Source organism: Petromyzon marinus, chromosome 2, assembly GCF_048934315.1.
Source record: "Petromyzon marinus isolate PM22_M1 ecotype Great Lakes invasive population chromosome 2, UKy_Petmar_22M1.pri1.0, whole genome shotgun sequence".
NCBI lineage: Eukaryota > Metazoa > Chordata > Hyperoartia > Petromyzontiformes > Petromyzontidae > Petromyzon > Petromyzon marinus.
Window position 1 is genome coordinate 15,243,565 of NC_133668.1, and position 19,974 is coordinate 15,263,538.

A 19,974-nucleotide genomic window follows, 5' to 3' on the forward strand; every position below is an offset into this window, starting at 1 on the left:
CAGCCCCTCCCCCCCCGCCCACCCAGCCCCACCCAGCCCCTCCCCTCCCATTTTTGGATGCACGACGGACGGACGGACACAATAGTTCCCCGCATTCGACTTCGCTATGACTTTGACTGCACCGAAACCTCCGGAAGTGCATGCACACAGCAGCACAATAACCACCGAACCTGTCGACGTCAACTCGACTGTGCGTTTTGGACGTGCCGCCTACGTCACACGGCACAGCGCTGCGTTTACTCGGGAGGACGCTTGGCCCGAATTCTCAATAGCCGGGCGACGTTCACGAAACGCGCCGTCCGCGTAGCCCGGCCGTGGGGCTCTCTCGAGGCGGTCGAACGCAAGCTGGTGGGTTCGTGTCTGGCCGGCGGGGTGGAGGTCGCACGCCCCTGGCGGAGAGGGGCGTGCGACCTCTAGCCCAGCGTTCGTCTCTGCTTGTCACTTTGCACCGACACCTCCACAAATACAAAGCGCGGCACGGCGACCACTTCACCCCGTAGACGTCAACGACATTTTTTTTATCATTTTGGCGTGCCATCTATGTAGTGATATCGTTCATTTATCCCAGAAAGACCTCAGTCTCGAGACGCTTTATAAGAGGTCCTTGTATTGGTATGCGTTGACCAATCGCTACTTAATCATCATCATCAGCCTTCGTCGATCCACTGCTGGATGAAGGCCGTCGCCATCCCTTACGATCGCGCTATGCAATGATCCACCGAGCACCTGCACTTGAGCGGATTCACTCGCTATCGTGAGCGTAATGATCGATTTCGATCGACGTGCCGACGCATCCTTCCGTTCTTAAAATCGAGCGTCTCCGTTGAGAGCAGTAAACGGGGGTCGTGTGCGTGGCCAAGAGTGCCCGCATGGAGGGAGTTATTGTCTCGTTTTGGAGAGAGTGCACGAGTGGCGAGCGACATCAGCTGACTTGAGAGCTTCTAAATTTACCCGGGACGCGGGACCCCTCTGGGCAAGGGGGCGAGGCGGGGAGGAACAGCCACTCACTCCACTCCCCTTCTCCCACCGTCACCCAACGGGAGGAATCAAAACTCGCCGAAACCAAGAACGCCGCCTCGGCGCGGCGATTAAAATAACAGTGACGGGGACCCTGGCACCACAGTGACTCAGATGAACAGCAGCAGCAGGAGCAGCTGCAGGAGCCGGTCCCGAAGAAGTGATGTGGACAACAGGAAGAACAGAGCAAGGATGATATCTGGAATCATGAAATAGAACTTAAACCGACTTCGTTCATCGATATTTGTTTTCTTCTGGAACACGTGTATATGTTAACTGACAAAGAACTGCTCATATATCAAGTAAAAAAAACCCGTTCAAATGTCAACTTCGCAGAAGGGTCTTCGTCCGAAACGTTCGATCGCTATAGTGTCCTGCTAAAAAGTCGGTGTCGATCACGAACGCTGCGGGGTGTTTTGTTTTTTAAAGGGGATTTATAAAGACGTCACAAAGTGAAGGCAGAATTCATCGCAGTCCGGGCTCCTGGAGGGAGGGCCGAGGAGGAGAGCAGAGGGCGGACGGTGAGGAAGAGGAGAAACAATCCGTGGAACGGCTTCCCGGAGGGTCATGGCGAGCGGCCCTTCCTTTCCCTTCACATCATCCGCGCTCCGGGCCTTCAGGTCGCAGGAGCTCGAGGAGCAGCGCTGGGCCCTGAGGCAGCGGCGCGTCCCCTCCGTTAGCAGCCGGGTTCAGCAACAGCAGCAACAGCAGCAGAAGCAGCAACAGCAGCAAAACGAGCAAAGGCAGCAGGCGGCGACGGGCAGCACTCCGTGGCGCGCCTCACAAGAGGAGCGGCTGGTGTGCCGCGACGTCGTCGTTCATCACGCGCTGTTTGCCGGGGACTTGGCCCTCGTTCGCCGCATCTTCAGGGAGCCCCTGGCGGCCAACGTGATCGTGCAGTGTCCGGGCGACACGCAGGTCCCCACGGGTCCGCGAGCCTCGTGTAAATGGTCCCCCCCGCCCCCCCCCATCGCATCGCACAGAGACAAGACGCACGCGCGCCGCATGGGAGCGCTTAGAACGCGAGTTCTATTCGGGAATCTCTTGGCAGCTGCGCCAAAGCCGACGCGGCCGAGTTATTCGCCGAAGCTTTTCGCACAACGCGACCCGGTCAAAACCTCCCCCCCCCCCCCATGTATGTCGGGTCGTTCCGGCCCGCGGGAGTGGAGGTTCCACACTCGTGGCGGAGGAGGTAACGCACTTGCCTTGTACGGGCTGGGGAATGCACAGGATGACCCTGGCTTAATTAGCAGGGTGATCCACGAGAGCGGGGATGCGTAGTTGCATCGATTCGAAACCAATTCTAAATAGACGTCGAACCGGGAGTAAACTGTATAATATGAATGTAAAGTATATGTAAATAATATGATAATTAATCGGCTAACCTATGAAATGGCAGTATTAAAGCGACTGTATACCAGCGTCCGTCATCGGATGACGGACGCTTGTGTTGCGCCCGAAACGTCTTGGATTATTTTATTTTATACCTACGTGACTTTACCGAAAGAATCAAAGAGTATGGATTCCTGCAGTCACGAAAGCTTCAAATCAAGATTGTATATGAACCGATCTGTAAAACGAGGCCACATGATTTGATATTTTCATCGAATCGAGAGCATGCATAACCCGTTGGGGGGGGGGGGGGTGGGATTGGTTTTAAACCTACAATTATTCATCAGATTTGCATCAATTTGGGATCACAATTTTTTGTTTAGTCTTTATTGCCCGTCTAGTTCGTATTTGACAAAAGCCATTCAAGGAGTGTTATTCGTGTGGCATAAACCACGAGTACGAGGGGATAACATTAAGGTAATCAGACTGGTTCACTAACCTACTTGCTGTACAGCTATCGCTTTGTTTCTTCGCAGGCCAGCGGAATTGGGAGCGAATTTCAAATATCTCTACGTGGTCCACCAACCTTATAGCTTCCAAAGCGATGGTTGGCCACCACGCTCGGCTCACACACCACCACCATCACCATTCCATCCGTGCTTTAGACTCCATGTCCCCGTTGAAGTCCAGACTCAATTTCCTCTCGTCTTTTGCCTCCGACTGCTATCCATCGACTACTCTTACCGTTTACATGGCGAAGCACGCGCGTCACTATTTTCGTGCAGCGTCTTGTATTTAGACGCCACATTGATTAAACCATGTTTTTGCCTTTGTTACTTGTGTAACCCAGGTCGCTCATGCAAATGAGAGGATCCTGGTCACTTGAGTTCTCACCTGGATAAAACCAATACACGCGACTCGAAATCAAATTGTGGCCGACCCTACCCGACCCTTTCCGCGCCCGCCCACCGCGTCGCGTGCAGGGATGTTGCCGTGCCCCTCGCAGCTGGTCCTCACCACCCCGGCGCGCATCGCCGCCAGCCGCGGTTACACCGACTGCCTGGAGCACCTGCTGCAGAGGGGCGCGAACCCGGACGCGAACCCGGGAGGAGACGCGGCGCTGCACGCCGCGTGCGAGACGGCGCAGGACGCGTGCGCGCGGCTCCTGCTGGAGTTCGGGGCCAACCCGAGCGCGTGCTCCGAGCGCGGACTCACGCCGCTGCACCACTGCACGTCGCCAGGGTCACTCGCGTACGTGCACCGCGGAGGAGGGCCGGGGGTGGGGGGCTGGGAGGGCACTCATCCGGTCCTCATCACTCCTGACCCGTCACTCGCCTTGTAACATGGAATTGCCCAAACCCTCGAAATGAAGGATTCTCCCGAACAAAAACAGTCGAGACTCCGCGAGCCATTCATTGGTAACGGGCGGCCTGAGGGCGTGGGTATGGAAGTTGCGTTTATATGCGTGTGTCTTGTACATGTGAGCGCATACATTTCCCCAGTAATCTTAATCAGTTAACCGAAAACACGTGTGTTTGTCTCCGAACCCTTTAACCACTCGGTCAACGTCGCCACCACCACCACCACCACGCGCGTTCCACTATTCCTCCCCCCTCCATCTCCAACTCCGCACAGATGCGCGCGGTTGCTGTTGCAATTCTCCGCCGACGTGAACGCGCAGTCGGAGGACGACGAGGAGGGAGACACGCCACTGCACGTGGCCGCGCGCCACGCGCTGCTCGAACACGCGCGCCTCTACCTGGCGCGGGGCGCGCACCCGGACGACGTGAACGCGCGCGGCCTCACGCCGCTCATGCTCGTGTGCGCGCACCCGGGGGTCCCGGGAGACCCCGGCGCGCGCGTGCTCGCCGAGCTGGCGCGCGCGCTCGTTGCGGCCGGCGCGCGCGTGGACGCGCGCGACCCCGACTTGCTGACGCCGCTGCACGGCGCGTGCCGGGGCGCGCACGCCGCGCTCGCGCGCGTGCTCATGGAGTGCGGCGCGCGCGTCAACGCGCTCGACTACAACGGCGTGGCGCCCCTGCAGAAGGTGCTACAGGTGAGGACACGGAGAGAAGCGCCCCCTGTGGGTGTGCGCGGGAGAAGGGTGTGGATTACGTGACGGTCGATGTGTGTGTGTGTACGGGTTTGTAGGGGCGGTGGCGCGGTGTTTTACGCACTGCGCTACGAATCCATGCCACTCACGGCTGAAGTTAGTAGCGAGTGATATGTGCAACCGTCCTGGGCCTCCCCCGTGTCGACTGAACCTTAAATAAGTACCTGGTGCAGTTGGGATAGGCGGCCCGGAGAAGTGGTGGCCATACCACCCCATTCGTGTGGCGTCCTTTGCTTCACGGAAGCCAAATCAGTCGAAAGCAACAAGGCGAACACTATATTCTTAGCTCTTTCGGTAAAGTCACGTTGAAGGGAAACAATAAAATAATAAAATATACATTAAACAGTAAAAATTCTCACGACGTTTCGACCATAACACAAACGGTCGTCATCAGGTGACGACCGTTTGTGTTCTCACGACGTTTCGACCATAACACAAACGGTCGTCATCAGGTGACGACAGTTTGTGTTATGGTCGAAACGTCGTGAGAATTTTTATTGTTTTATATATATATTTTATTATTTTATTGTTTCCCTTCAACGTGACTTTACCGAAAGAGCTAAGAATATTAATTACTGCAGTCACGAAAGCTTTCAATCAAAATTTAAGGCGAACACTGTTGACAACTCGACACTGGAGGCGGTGTCTTGAGTCACAGGCGGCGCAATTACGAGCGACAGGAGATCCATATTTGTGCAGAAATAACAACACCGCGGGGATTAAACACGATCTTCAGACGTCCGCGTGTTTTAAGCCTCTTAAGCAAAGACGCTATTGATGGCAGGGGTTTGGCAGGGCATGGGCGATGAAAGCACAGAGCGTCGCTAAACTTCCACGGCGTCTCCTGAAATCCGAGCCCCGCCGTGTCTGGTACAAGGGCTCTTCTGTCATTCTCAGAAACAGCGGCAACCGCTGCCTAATAAAATACGATGCAGCCTAAAAAAAAAAACCTTACTTCACTCGTTTTGAGTTAAGTTTATTTGATTTATTTTTCTTAGCTCTTTCGGTAAAGTCACGTTGAAGTGAAATAATAAAATAATAAAATACATATAAAATAATAAAAATTCTCACGACGTTTCGACCATAACACAAACGGTCATCATCATGAGAATTGTTATTGTTTTATTATTTTATTGTTTCCCTTCAACGTGACTTTACCGAAAGAGCTAAGAATATGAATTACTGCAGTCACGAAAGCTTTAAATCAAAATTTATTTGATTTGTAACACGAGTGATCCCGCTTGGCCAATTGCCCGGCTATTTTACAAGGGAGATCCGTGGAGCGCAAGCACAGAGGCAACAAAATAACATACAAAAAACATCACTATTGCAGATAATGAGTACATGGTCCTTAATGAATATTGCACAACAAACGATGTATTTGACGGTCGTAAACGAAACACGAAAATATACCTGTTAACTCATACGGTTTACCCGTATTCTCTTGTGCAGGGAAATTCAGTTGAGGTCCATACGGCGTACAGCCGTTTCAATACGGGCAAATAAAAGTGTTGTCTATTTCTTTGCGTTTCTCCCTCGTGATGGAACTTTGTAGGATGAACGCATGAGATGTATAAGGGGCACGGGGTGACCAATAAGGTCTGAATTGGTCTATAATAAGGTAAGGGGTTGACAGGTGTGCGAATAAGAAAGAAAGTGTAAATATCAGAGCACGAGGCGCCATGAAATAATTAGGTACAGACGCAAGTGTGCTCTGTGTTTTGGTCTCACCGGGAAATAAAGAGGGGGAGTGAAGGGAGGGGACCATGATGAGCCACAAGGGTATTCCAGAAGCACGTAGCAGCAACGCGGACATATTTTTTTTACCACCTGCACGTGAAGCTACGTAAATGAGAGAACAAATATATATAAAAACAATTATTGCTGGGTTGTCACACCTGATGATTGCTTGCGTTGCAATCGAAACGTCGTGATTTATTTATTACAAAATTTTATTACTATAATTTGACAGTATTAATTATTTATTTTTACCTACGTGACTTTACCGAAAGAACCAAAGAGTAAGGATCCTTGCAGTCACGAAAACTTCAAATCAAGATTAAACAAATACTTGCAAGAGCACAAATGGTTCCATCTGCGTTGTGTCCAGTAGAGGACAATGCAGCGATATCCAACTCTGTTCCGTGCTACCCTTGCTCATCAACCCGCACTGACAAACGTAGTGAAGTATGGTTTAAATATCTGTTACGCCCCGCAAGGCGTGAGTGGAGGGGGAATCGGCGAAGGACTGATAACGCGGACTGTGCATGTACAGCTTAGGGTTTAAAGCGTCGCTTCTTCGCAGGTGGCCGCTTACCGACAGCAGCACATTCCCGAGGTCGTGGTGCAGGACCTCCTCAACCGAGGCTCCGTCAAGGTGTGGCCGGGCGCATTCCACCGGGTGAGTGTCTCGCCTTCTAGCAGTAGGAGCAGCAGCATCAGCAGGAGCAGGTCCCGGGGTTGGGTAGAGTTCACGAGTCACAACCGCTTGAAGCCGAGAATGTCCCGTGAGATTTATAACGTTCATGTCACGCGGTGGCACCAGTGGCCTCAGGGAGGTTCATGGTGGCTGTGTTTGAGATATATCGCTCGGCCGGCCAGCCTGGGTTTCGCCCGCCTGCGATCAAACCGGATTCTCGAGTGCAGCACGCCGATGGTTTCGGCGCGGTCACCAGTGACTGCACTTACTGCGACTAACCTAGATGGGTTAGGGGTGAAATTCTGATGACTTCTGCCCATCCGGTTTTTGGAAAGAAAAGAACCAACCGAAGCTTAGGGCAAATGTGGCCCAGTGGCCCAGGCATTACGCTACGAACCTGAACCAATCCAGCACCCCTCACCAAACCCACATTAATCAGCATGATGTATTATGGTCAAATTAACCCTATGACTTCATAGCGTGAGGAGGCCCTTCACCCAGCGGTGGGTTGAAGCAAATGCTATTTGTACGTTGCCTACTGAAGCGACCCTTTGAGTCGTCCAGTGGCGTCGCCTTCTGGGGCCGTTCCCCGTGACGCCGCGAGGCCCCAGCCGGCCGTGGCGACCTCTGGACGAGCTTCTTGCTGTGCAGGTGCTGGAGTCGTGCTCCGAGGCTGTGAACACCGTGGAGGTGCTGCTGAACGTCTACGGCAGAATCAAGATCACGCACGCGTGGAGGCAGGCCATCCCAGACGACACCTACCAGGTGCGGCTACCGCGGAGACGATACCCATAGACGTGCGCATGTGCGTACGTACGAATGTTGAACGTCCTTCGCATCGTGCGTAGGCAGCCGTGCTAATCGGAGGTGCTTGGAAAGGACGAACTTAACACAAAAAGCAGTTCTCAATAAATTAGTTTTCAATCTGGATGATTTAAAAGTGCATATTCCCAGTGGCTTCCTAATAGCGGAAGGAAGAGCGTTCCAGATGGCCGCGAAAGCGCATCTGAAAGTTCGATGCCTAACCAAAACAAAACCACGTGCGAGTGTATGCGCCGCGTTTCCACTGCAACTGGGGAAGGATGCTGGCTCGGTTCGCGAACCGTGATTTGCGGGGCACGGGCTGGGTTCCGACGGCAGCTGTACCGAGTCGATTCGGAATCAGGACTACAGCACATGCGAGTAACATTGTACGAAGCCATGGCCGTGAACTCGATACGCCTCGTCGTGGTGGTAGGAGGGTCATTTACTACTTGGAGTCTCCACGATGGAAGTCTGGTGTTGAAGGGATGCTCGTTTAGTATGACGCTCTACCGATTCACAGATTTTCTTAAACTCACGCATCTTCACCTCGACGTGACTCCGCAATGGAAGGTATAATAAACACACACACGACGAGCAACCATGTGGGATCGAATGTCATACAAGCTGCCAGCTTTAGCTTCCTGTCAAAACACGTGTTTCACAAGAATGTCGCATTGGCAAAGTGAATGAATCCGCGCAGTAAATCACACGTCCTGGCACGAGCGCCGATCCTAATTTAGTCTGCGCCTAAAACCACATCTGCCTTTCTCGCTCTTCTGAGAAACGTCCCATCGACAGAGAACGAGCGCTGCCTCCTTCACAACATGTTTACACAACACGGAAATAGATCGCGAAATCTGTAAACACCAGCGGAGGCTGTGTCATCAACATCAGCTAAATCGCCATCTCTCCGTGATGTAAAGCGCCTACCCCTACACCGCAGGAGAAAGGGTTCATACTCTTTGGTTCCCCACACTGCGGCCACGACCGCCTGCGCCTCCTGTACCCCCGCGGCAAGGGCACTGCGCTATCTCCGTCCACACTCTCCTCTAAGCATCTGCGCTCGCTGAAATGGGAAGGGGAGGCGGCGCTATTCTTACCCGAGGCTCGCGGACCCACCAGGGGCTCCGTGAATAGAGGCCTTAATCTGGCAGCTCACTGACAAAAGGGCCGTACATGTTCCCGGTATCACCCTGCCGGTCTCCCCCTCCGTCTCTCGCCCGCAGAGACACGCCGCCTTCTACGACTCCGTGTTCGCGCTGCAGGGGACACCGCGCGCCCTTCAGCACCTGGCTCGCTGCGCCCTGCGCTCACACCTGGACGCGCGCTGCGCCGAAGTCGTCCCTCGGCTCCCGCTGCCCCCAAGGTTGCAGAGTTACTTACTGCTGGAGCCCAGGGGTTACGTACACTAGCCGGGGTGGTTGGTGGTGGTGCTGATGGAGACCTCGTGAGTGTGGAAAAGCAGCAGCAGCAGCAACACGGGGATCCGTCACGGCAAGAGCGCCGTCTCGTGTTGGGCGACGAGACCCAGGGCTTCATTTCCCCGACTCGGAAAATAATTCCGATCACGCCGCACCACGTCCAGTTTGGCTGGGGACGATAGTCACGTGCCACCAACCGCTGTCTGCCAGCGATCCCACTGGGATTTTTTTGCACACAGCGTTGTTGGTGTACGGTGCTTTTTTCAGGAATATTTTGCTGGGTTTTTTTTCATGGATTTTATGTTTGCACAGTCACATAGTCACTTTAAGGTGTTTTTCTTGTTCGTGTTTTTTTTTGTTTGTTGTGGTTGCACCCGATTCAAGAGTCGAATGGCTCACAGGGCTATACAAAAATAAATAAATAAAAACATTTAGTGACACTCCAGGGCTGAAACGACTCCGCAGGTCACAAGTAGCTCCACAGCGACATATTCCATGGCCGTTCCATGACACGAGGCTCTGCTCACGGAAAGGGTTTAAAATGATGTCTCGTCATCTCTCGATTAACTACAAGAGCACAATGTGAATTATATAGTAATTCGAGTGTAAATAGGCGATAAGCTGTGTGCACTGGCGGAGCCAGTGGGGGGGTGGGGTGGCACGTGCCCCCCCCCCATGATCCAATCGAATTCCCTCATTTCGATCGGATCATTGGGGTTTATTAGTAACAAATCGGTATTTTGCGACCCCCACTGCCACTGTGTAGCATATCATTACGTGTCAGGGACTCTATGAGATGATAGGACAATAGTCTGAGTCCATAATTGGCAATAAGTAACGACAAAGCAGTTATAAGTGACTCACAGAATTGTGCGCAGTTGCGTATACAGAGCCCACGACTTCCCTGAAGGCATCGACACCTTCAGCGAGCGCGATGCCGATCACACAACGCGGTTCGAATTCGACCCTCGGTCGATGGCTGCGCCATCGCCGCACACGCGTCTGATAAAAAGCAAAGGACAAGTTCTTACTTACTAACAACTTATTTACTTACTAACAACTCCTCTATCATTTTCATTGCTGGAGAGGTTTCCCCCCCCCCCCTTACCTGAAAATCCTGGCTCTGCCATTGGCTGTGTGCAGCAAGCTTCCAGATTTTGCCTCGTGTAGACGCTCGTGGTTCTAAGGGACGGCTCTAGCCTCTTATCAACTGATTTATTCCACGAGGCTGCTACTTGAATAAAAAATTATGCTTACAAATCAATAGCGCGTCGCATCACCGTCAGATATGGCGATGGTGTGGAAGAGGCCTTACAGCAGCAGCGGATAGATCATGACTACTGATGATACCGAGATGTTCCTGCTGATTAAGGATTACATTGATGACTGATATTAATGATTAGTGATACACACATTCGGTATAGGACTTCGTTGAAGACAGACGCAATTAACCATATTGGCAATTAAAGACCACTCGGGTAAAGCGGTGAACCCGACCCCCTAAGTTAAATTCCCAGTCACGGCTAACATCAGTGGCGAGTAATATTTCAACATGTCCTGGGTGCCTTATTTGCCAACAAGTACGTACCGGCGAGGTGAAGTATGGTCAAAGAATTTCCATGCACGACAAGGCGTGGGGGAAACATTCATACAGTAGTGGATTTATGGCTGTAAACAAAACAAAAATCACAGTACATGTACTGTCTCCCAAGATGATACAGTGCTTATTCTGGGCAGGCGAGCAGGCCAGGTCTGTATCTGTCGGCAGGTAGTGGTGGATGGGTGATGCTCGGGGAGGTGGGGTGGGCGACGAAGAGGAGGAGGAGGAGGAAGAAGAGGATGAAGTCCACGTGTGTGGTTAATTAACGCAGGACATTTGAAGGCATTCATTGGCGTCCGCCACGCGTTCCACAGCTGTCTCTACCGGTTGTGTTGGGTAAATTGATCATAATAATAATAAATATAATTGACCCCCACGAGCTGTGCATGACACAGATAACGTTCTTCGCGAGAAGCGCTTCTTCATGTTGATGACTAAGTGGCACAACTTGTGCGCGTGATTCATTAACGAGCGTTACAAATAGCCTTGCCTCTTTATCGCCGTTCGCAGTCTCACACATGAGAGGTGTCTCTTTATGAGAATTAGTTTTACACGCAGGGGCATTTATTTGGGGGGGGTCATTTTAAATTAGTTTTTGCACTTAAAGCTTTCGTGACTGCAGGAATTTGTATTCTTTGGGTCTTTCGGTAAAGTCACGTAGATAGGTTAAAAGAAAATAACAAAAAATAACAAAAACTACGACGTTTCGATCGCAACACAAGCGTTCTTCATCAGGAAGAGGGGGATAGCTTCCAGAAGAGGGGGTTAGCTTCCAGAAGCTAGCATCCTTTTCCTGATGACGAACGCTTGTGTTGCGATCGAAACCTCGTAGTTTTTTTGTTATTTTCTTTGAACCTATCTACGTGACTTTACCGAAAGACCCAAAGAATATTAGTTTTTGCAGTTGAATTGTATTGTTTTTTACGTGTTTCCTTTTTTTTCAGTAATCAGTTGTTGGGAGGCGTACTCTATCTCTTTTTAATTGTGTTTAAAACGTGTTTTTTTCCCCGCGCAATATAGAGGTTTCTTGCATAAACCCATCGAAAATGTCATCCGGATTTCCATTCGTCTCGAAGGGTTTTATTCTTCGTGATTGATAACACCTTCACTGTGGACCTCAATCAGCGGGGAGCGCCTGAAACCCAAAGGCAGTCCCTTTGGCACGAAGGAAATCTGAAATGTTGTTGAACTTCTTTCGCACCGTAGGTGACCAACCGTGCTAATCGGAGGTGAAAGAGAATGAGGCTCAATGCAGTTTCTCAAGGGCTCTGCATTTGGGATGTTTGACCATTTTTTATTATATTTGAGTTGCTTCAGAGGGTGGAGAGACGCCGCAGTACTCGGATAAAGCAGACACTCAAAATGTGCCCACACGTCAGAGGCCGGTAACCTGCTTGCTGTACTGCCAACCACCTAACCTGAACCTCTTATTCTATACGAAAAGTGGTATTTTTCGTAGTTGTATACCAATATGCCAATAGCCTTGTCATTTATTCTTCACCAAAAACTTTCATTTATACGTGCCAATGCATTGACCAACTTCTGACCAGAAAATCTCAACGTTGGCCAAGACTGTTACTAAATTCAACATCAACATTCGACGATTCGCTCAAACCGCTGTGAGCTTCATCACGTATTGAACTCGGAAATATCGTGGCCGCGAATGCCTCCGTTTGAAGTTTACCCAGGGAAAGGGAATACTTTTTTTTAATACCTCAATTCAGCCTTAGCGCAGCAGAGGGCGCTCTATACCTACGGCGTAAATACAACGACAGGCCGACGGTCAACAAGGGGCGCGCACGTTTTGAAACCACGGCAAAGATCAGACGATGCATTAATGATCTACTCCGGTGCAGTTTTTTCGAGGAACCTCGCACAGCTGACGGGTTTAGCACAGTTTCTGATTGTGTTGGTCTGAGTAAATGTTTTTGTCTGATGGACACCGTTGATGACTATTACCACTTCAAAGATGATGAAGATTACCATTGACTTAAAGCTTTCGTGACTGCAGGAATTCATATTTTTACGATTTTATTGTTATTAATTTTTCTATCTACGTGACTTTACCGAAAGACTCAAACAATAGAAGATTACCATATTAAACTCATGACGAGGATTACCAATTGAAAGATCACTCCCTACCGTAAGGTACGTAAAACGAAGTAGAATGGGAACACGTTTAAACCGCGCGAGCCGGGATGCTCTTACTAAGAGAATCAGAATCACAGATGTCCAGTAGGGCCGGGTCAGAAAGTTACAACAACATCCATAAGAGGTTTATTTTGGCTTAGATCACGTAAATATATAAATGTGTCGTAAAACCCGCCACCACCCAACAAAGCCAATTAATAAGGGTTGTCACGTAAACAGAACATGCCAATTCGTTGCGAGTACAGCACATCGGTGTGTTGGAGAGCCAAGCCACAACATTTATAATCTTCAGCAGGCGACAGACAAATCTGGCTGTCGCCTGATGAAGATTGTAAATGTTGTCTAACGACATTTAGTTATTTACGCGATCTAGCCCCCCCCCCCCCCCAAAAAAAAAAAACCTATACCAGTAAAACCTTGGATTGCGAGCATAATTCGTTCCGGAAACGTGTTTGTAATACAAAGCACTCGTATATCAAAGCACTCGTATATCAGTTGTGATCACGTGACGCTCGGCAGACAAAGCGTATACGTTCACTATTCGTATTGCAAGACCTCGCTCGTTTATCAAATTAATATTTATTTAAAATTTTTGCTCGCCTTGCAAAACACTCGCAGACCAAGTTACTCGCAAAAGCCTACAACGCGTTAAACTTACAACAGATAATACAAAACACGATAGGAGTGCAAAGTATAGGAAAGGTAAGCAGATCAGCCCACTGAGCTATGAGCTTCTTTTTCAGACGCGACCTGGTCACGAATACTCGCTCAAACAAAGTGGCCTATGAAGAGTCGATCGGGGTTTGTGGATCACACGGTGATGGGACCCGCTTGAAAATATCCACCCGCATGGCAACTGACGTTACGCCGGTGGTAGGCATCTACGAAAAGTCGGTAATGATTATTATATTTTTTTACCGAGTTTGCCCTCCCTTATTCGTTGACATTGACATTCGCCAAGCCACCGTGGAGTGACGGGTAAGGACATGGGCACACACTGCCGCTTGCAATCCACAGAGGCCCGCCGCTTGACACAAATGGTGCTTGGGTATTGACGGGCAGCACCACAGCTAGCGGATCGGCAGGTGGCGAGAGCGTACGGCGGGGCAAAGTGTGTGAGTGCTCTCATCTCTCACGAGTTCTCAAGGCGTCTGTGGGCCACCGTGGAAGAGTAGGCCAAACACCCTTGAGAGCTCCCTCTAGCGGAGGCCCCTCGACCAGCAGTGGCGTGAGCAATCGATGGCAGCAGGGCTGTACCTAGATATGGCATGAGGCGTGTTTGTGTGTAGGACGGGGAGGGGGGGGCGGGTAACCCGGTCTGGCTGGTTGGTGTCAGAGCCTCACTCGTGCTGTTGGAGGCGGCGGTAAGCGGATCCGCGCGTGTGTTTTGTCAACGCGCGACTTTACGGGGAGTTCACTCCAGGCGCACGGCCATCTCGACGTGTTTGTTTGTCATTATCCGCCACCACTCCCCCCCACCTCACTGATGTTTAACACCGCGGGGATCGCCCTGAAAGTTTGTTCCAGTGGAACGGGGAGAGACGAAGCGAATGTTCGAAATCAAAATCTGTATTTATCCTGGAGAAATTCGATGAGCTACGAAGCCGTTTTTAAAACAACTAATGTTCAGTAGTTCGAGTGGTGGGTTGAGCTCCCATAAAACGTGTCAGTTGTCTGTACCTGTCCCGGGCCTCCCCTAGGTCGACTCAGCTTCAAATGAATACCTGGTAGCATGTGAAGACGACAAGCACACGGTATCGCAAGGAGATAAACCTATTGATTGAACGGAGTTTGTGGGAGCACAATGGCTGTGTTCGAAGTGAAGTGATGGGGAATGAACCTTTTTTGCAGCGAGAGAAAAAGCAGGTGACAGTTGGGTTGGTAAGCTGAAAATATGTAGAACAGTGTACAATACAGCCCTAATGCCAACCAAATGCTGAACGCGGAACTCGTCACGCCGCGCAGCTCGCGGAAGCCACGTGACCATACTTCACCACGCTGGTGAGTGCCGGTTGGTGAAGGCGGTGAGCGGAGACGTTGGGGCAAAGGACGGAGATGCCGCTGCAAATTGCCCTCTGCCACACGCCACGTGACCACGCAGTAGCCCAAAGCAACATATCCAGGATGAGCTGCCGAGGTCCCGGGTTATTTGGTTTTAGGCGTAAAGTAATATTAAAGAGAAGTAAAATATGCCTATGCTAAACAAACCATTGGTAATGGTGGAGTGATGCTCGCAAATACAGGAGTTAAAAGAGCCCACGTTAGCCACCTGGTCGTGCCAATTTATTTAGTCTATTTTGAAGAACCATGTGAGCCAAGAAGCTCTTAAATCGGGTTTCATCAAGGAAAAAAAAAACAATGGTTAGTTTTATTTTTGTTTATATCGGGCAATAGCTCTTCTTCGTAGGTGAGAGAAGGGTCATTTCCCGAAACGTCTGCTGTTTTCTTTTTTAATGAGTTTTCCTTCTATGGCAGTGATATTTACATGTGTCCGATGCTATGCGGTGTCTGATCACGCTGCCCCTGCAAACGCAGTTAATCACGCCACATCGCCGAGATTAGGAGGAGGGGGGGGCCTTCCAACTCGCATCAGCCCGTGGCTCCTGTCACGACCATCACGGCTGTACCCCCACCGCGTTTCCGAAACCTCAACCTCTCCCATGACAACTCCCCCCCCCCTGCACCCTCCTCTCAAAACCATGGCTTTAATCCTTTAGAAGCAAGGAGTCCGTAGTTCCTGTCCCGTCACCGGCACAGACTGGGATAATTTAGATATCGACAGGCGCTAATCGGCTTACTCGCCCCAACTCCGATGCACGCCGGGGCTTGGCCGCGTCCGTCAGCGAGTACCGCGACCCCTGCGCGGTCACCCCGGGAACGGGCCGGGTCGGATCGGCTTCGGCTCACAGTCGGCGAGCGAGTGGAGATGGAGCCGCGTGGATGGTGCCGAGGTGCTGCTGCTGCTGCTGCAAGGAAAGCAGTGACGCGGGGGTTATGGAGATAACATGAGTTCACCTGTTACGCTGATGCGTGGTAGTGTGCGATATGATTTGTTGCTCAAGATGATCCCCGTTTAGCCAGCTGCCACGGTTGTTTAACAAGGGAGATCGGCGGTGCGTGAGCACGGTAGCAACAAACACAAACAAACCCATCAATTTTGCAGAGAACGAGTGCAGTGCCCTTTAAATGGATATATTGCGCGGTTAATGCTACGCGCGCACGTGTGCAGTGCGCGCGTAGCGTAGCGCGCCGCGTCTGCGTGCCGCGGGCACGCGCGCCTCCTCTCTGCGGCGACCTCGACTCGCTGGGACTCACCTCGACTCGCTGGGGCCACCTCGACTCGCTGGGGCCACCTCGACTCGCTGGGGCCACCTCAACTCGCTGGGAACACCTCGACTCGCTGGGGCTCACCTCGACTCGCTGCGGCGTCTCGACTCGCTGGGGCTCATCTCGACTCGCTGGGGCCACCTCGACTCGCAGCGGTCGACCTCGACTCGCTGGGGCTCACCTCGACTCGCTGGAAACATCTCGACTCGCTGGGAACACCTCGACTCGCTGGGGCCACCTCGACTCGCTGGGAACACCTCGACTCGCTGGGGCCACTTCGACTCGCTGGGAACACCTCGACTCGCTGGGGCTCACCTCGACTCGCCCCATCCACGCCGACCACACGATCACGCGAGTCACAAAACTCGGCACGAATCCGTCATTACACACCGTCCTAAAAATGGACAAATATATAAAATAAGTGACGTTTCGGGCACAATGGCCCTTCTTCGGAATAAGAATGTTTATTTATACTGCAGGAGGAATCCGATGAGCTATAAAGCTCTTTAATCACAGATGTCCAGTCGGGGCAAGGTAAGATCATTACAAAAACAACACACAATAAAATCACACGATTATAGTGCAAAGTACAAGAAAGGTAAACACATCACACAAACAAATACAACTAAACCACCCCCCTCCTACAAGACAAAGCCCACTGAGGTAATAACTTATTTTTAAAAAAGCTACCTGGCAAGAAATGATAGCTCAACAAAGTGGCTTATCATGTGGACATTTCTAAGAACAAAACAATCTAAATAGTCTAAACAGCATGTTTCTAAATGTGTTGAAGGGCCATGTCCCGAATCATCGCCTGTCATACTTTTTTTTTACCATTTTAAAGGCCACACAGTGTTATTGGCGAATGTACTGTAGTCTGTTTTGTTAATTGTACTTGTGCATCACTGTCCGCACAGCGTCGTCAAATGATTCGCACCGTCCACATCACCACGCTCGCAGAGGCACAATGCCAACTCTCCTTTGCACTGGACGGATAGCTGCCACTCGCATGGTTATCACCCGGTTAAATACACGTGATCAGCCACGTATTTTGTAACGTGCAGAACATAATAAAACGAATGTAACGGATGACACGTTAAACATTACACATTGGCTATTACCCCGTGACTAGTGAATTAACTTAAACCATGCAGAACCACGACCGAGCCTCCTGGTTGAAATGTACGGGTCTTTGGAGATGGAGGACCTGGGCAAAATCGACGGAAGAATCCTGTGGCGAAATAAAAAAAAAACACATTGTAACCGAAATCGAAATCAAACAAAAGGAGCCCGCCAACCCGGTGCCATTCGCTACAATCGTTGGCGCCGAACTTGTGCAGCCTGGTAACAGGAGTGCGATTTGGATTAGGCGTGCATGGGCGCCACGGTGGCGAGATGTTAACTACCTCGCCTGGTATACAGGAGGTCGTGGGTTCCGGTCCCGACCCTGACGATGCCTGCTGCTGCTGTATATTTGGAGTGTGCATGTTCTCCCCCGTGGTCGCTTGGGTTTTATTTCTCCGGGTCCTCCAGTTTTCCCTCCACATTTAGAATCAACATCACGCGTTTAGAGTATTTGGCTGCTATAATAGTCCACATGATAAGCCACTTCGTTGAGCTATAATAATTAAAAGAGATTTATATAAAGCTCAGTGTGCCTCACCTGGTAAAATAAAAAAAATAGTTGCGTTTTCGTACACTGGAATGTTTTTTTTTATCACGCTATGCTGGCTGGGCTTATTTCCACCCCAACAATAACTCTGTTGTTGTTAGTAGTGGCTGCCGCGAACCGTTACCACCGAAACTAGACGGTTAACTGGCTAAAAGGGAGTTACCATGTAACAAATACATACTGCATGAATATTCTTGGTTATTTCGGTAAAGTCACGAAGGGAAACAATAAATAATAAAAATATAAAACAATAAAATTATCACGACGTTTCGACTGCAACACAAGCAATCATCATCATCAAATCACACCTGATGATGATTGCTTGTGTTGCAGTTTTATATTTTTATTGTTTCCCTTCTACGTGACTTTATCGAAAGAACCAAGAATATCAATCCCTGCAGTCACGAAAGCTTTAAATCAAAATACTGCATGAAGTTAAAACGACGCCGAAAGAAGACATTCGTACGACGTTTAATAAAAATAGATAGCGACACCAAATGGTTGAGAGGAACGAATACAGAAGACTGGCATACGCTTTATTTACAATGTATATAACTTTCCATCTGTGCCCCTATTAGTGCAATTGTTTCGTCAAATATTCTTAAAATCTTAGAGGATATAAAAAAACCTCACGACACATATTGTCTTCCCATTTTATCACGTAGACATTTTCAAATCACTTTTAATGTTCCGAGTACAAGATTGTGAGAAGAATATGAAAATGACAGCAGTCAGTTATTTTCCGTTGCAAAACAAAGGGTTCTCATATATATACATTCATATATAAATTACAGCCCTTTCTCAATCCACTGCTGCATGTCCTCCCCCATGCAGTGTCGGTCATGGAGAATTGTTTGACCAAACCTCGCCACGCTGGTCATTGCGGTTTGAAGGCTGTCCCCGTCTAGGATCACTACACTTATAAGCGAACAGCAGCTAGAAGTCCCGACACACGAGTAGCTGCCTCTCGACGCGCCTGTGTAGCTGGTCGTTGCTATTTTCACCCCATGCTTGTCTTAAAACGCGCCGATCCCTCCATCGCTAGCGATGGGGTGCATGCCCAGGCCGCTCAGGTACGGCCGTTTTCATCGCGATGCCATTTTTACGACATTTAATGCCCACAGGCAATGAACGGGGCCTGCTGTCCAGTTGGTCGAGGTGACGGTTCGCGTCTGTACGCTTCATTCAGAAATGCGACAACGATTCATCCCCAGGCAGTAAGTTCGGTTCTAGATTAATCGCCAAAGTCGCGCCGAACATCATCTCCTGATGACGATTGCTTGTGTTGCGATCGAAACGTCGTGATATTTGTATGATTTTTTTAATTCACATTTTATATTTTATTACTTTATTGTTACTATTTTTTCGATCGTCCTGACTTCACCGAAAGAACTGTAGAATATGAAGTCCTGCAGTCACGAAAGTGTGAAGTCAAAAATTGAACATCATCAAGCTGATGCAAAGTTGATCGCCGTCTCGTTGTTGCACGAGGGCGCTGGAATTTTGTAAATTTTATTTATAGCCGCGAACATTTCAAAGCAGCGAGGATCTATAAGGACGAGTTCGATTCTCAGCCACGGATGACGTGAACCGATCCTTGGGCTCTCAACCCCCCCCCTCCTTCCCAACCCGCAATGATCATCGTGGGGGATATACTTGGTCAAAGATTGCGCACGAGGAAGTCTTTCTTCATCCACAAGTAGATTGACAAAGGGTGGCACATTATGATTGGTGTACTCGTATATGACATGGGCCTGTGCAGACACAACAACCACATAAACCTTATCATTACCGTGCGTGTTGGAGTTAATACGCTGTTGTACATGTTGCTCAATGCACACATCATATATATAGAATATACTACACAACCCAGATAGCTAGCATCGATTTTAACCTTTGCTAATCAACCAATTAGGGCTCATTTGGTACAGACGCAGCCACGCACAAAGACAACCTGTATAGGCTTGAACATACTGTTGGGGCAAGCGCTGTTCGCGAACACATGTGAAAATCGGAGGGGGTGGGTGGCCAGCACCACCACCTTTGTCTCCCAAGTAGCGATGTTTACACACCGCAGCAGGTACTCATTTCACGCTGAGTCCACCTAGGGGGAGACCC

The 19,974-nt window shown here is 50.1% G+C and overlaps 1 protein-coding gene across 2 annotated transcripts; it reads left to right on the forward strand.

Moving 5' to 3' along the window:
• The first annotated feature begins 1,025 nt into the window (after positions 1-1,025).
• LOC116946454 (ankyrin repeat and SOCS box protein 18) lies at positions 1,026-11,764 on the forward strand. Of its 2 annotated transcripts, none has more exons than XM_032961366.2 (6): positions 1,026-1,960; positions 3,333-3,600; positions 3,985-4,405; positions 6,768-6,863; positions 7,533-7,646; positions 8,912-11,764. In XM_032961366.2, exons 1-6 carry the CDS (start codon positions 1,585-1,587, stop codon positions 9,095-9,097), a joined length of 1,461 nt encoding a protein of 486 aa, XP_032817257.1. In that variant the 5' UTR covers positions 1,026-1,584; the 3' UTR covers positions 9,098-11,764. The 2 variants fall into 2 exon arrangements, with proteins under 2 accessions (XP_032817257.1, XP_075926623.1); XM_076070508.1 differs by having other exon boundaries at positions 1,026-1,945.
• The last annotated feature ends 8,210 nt before the right edge of the window (positions 11,765-19,974 follow it).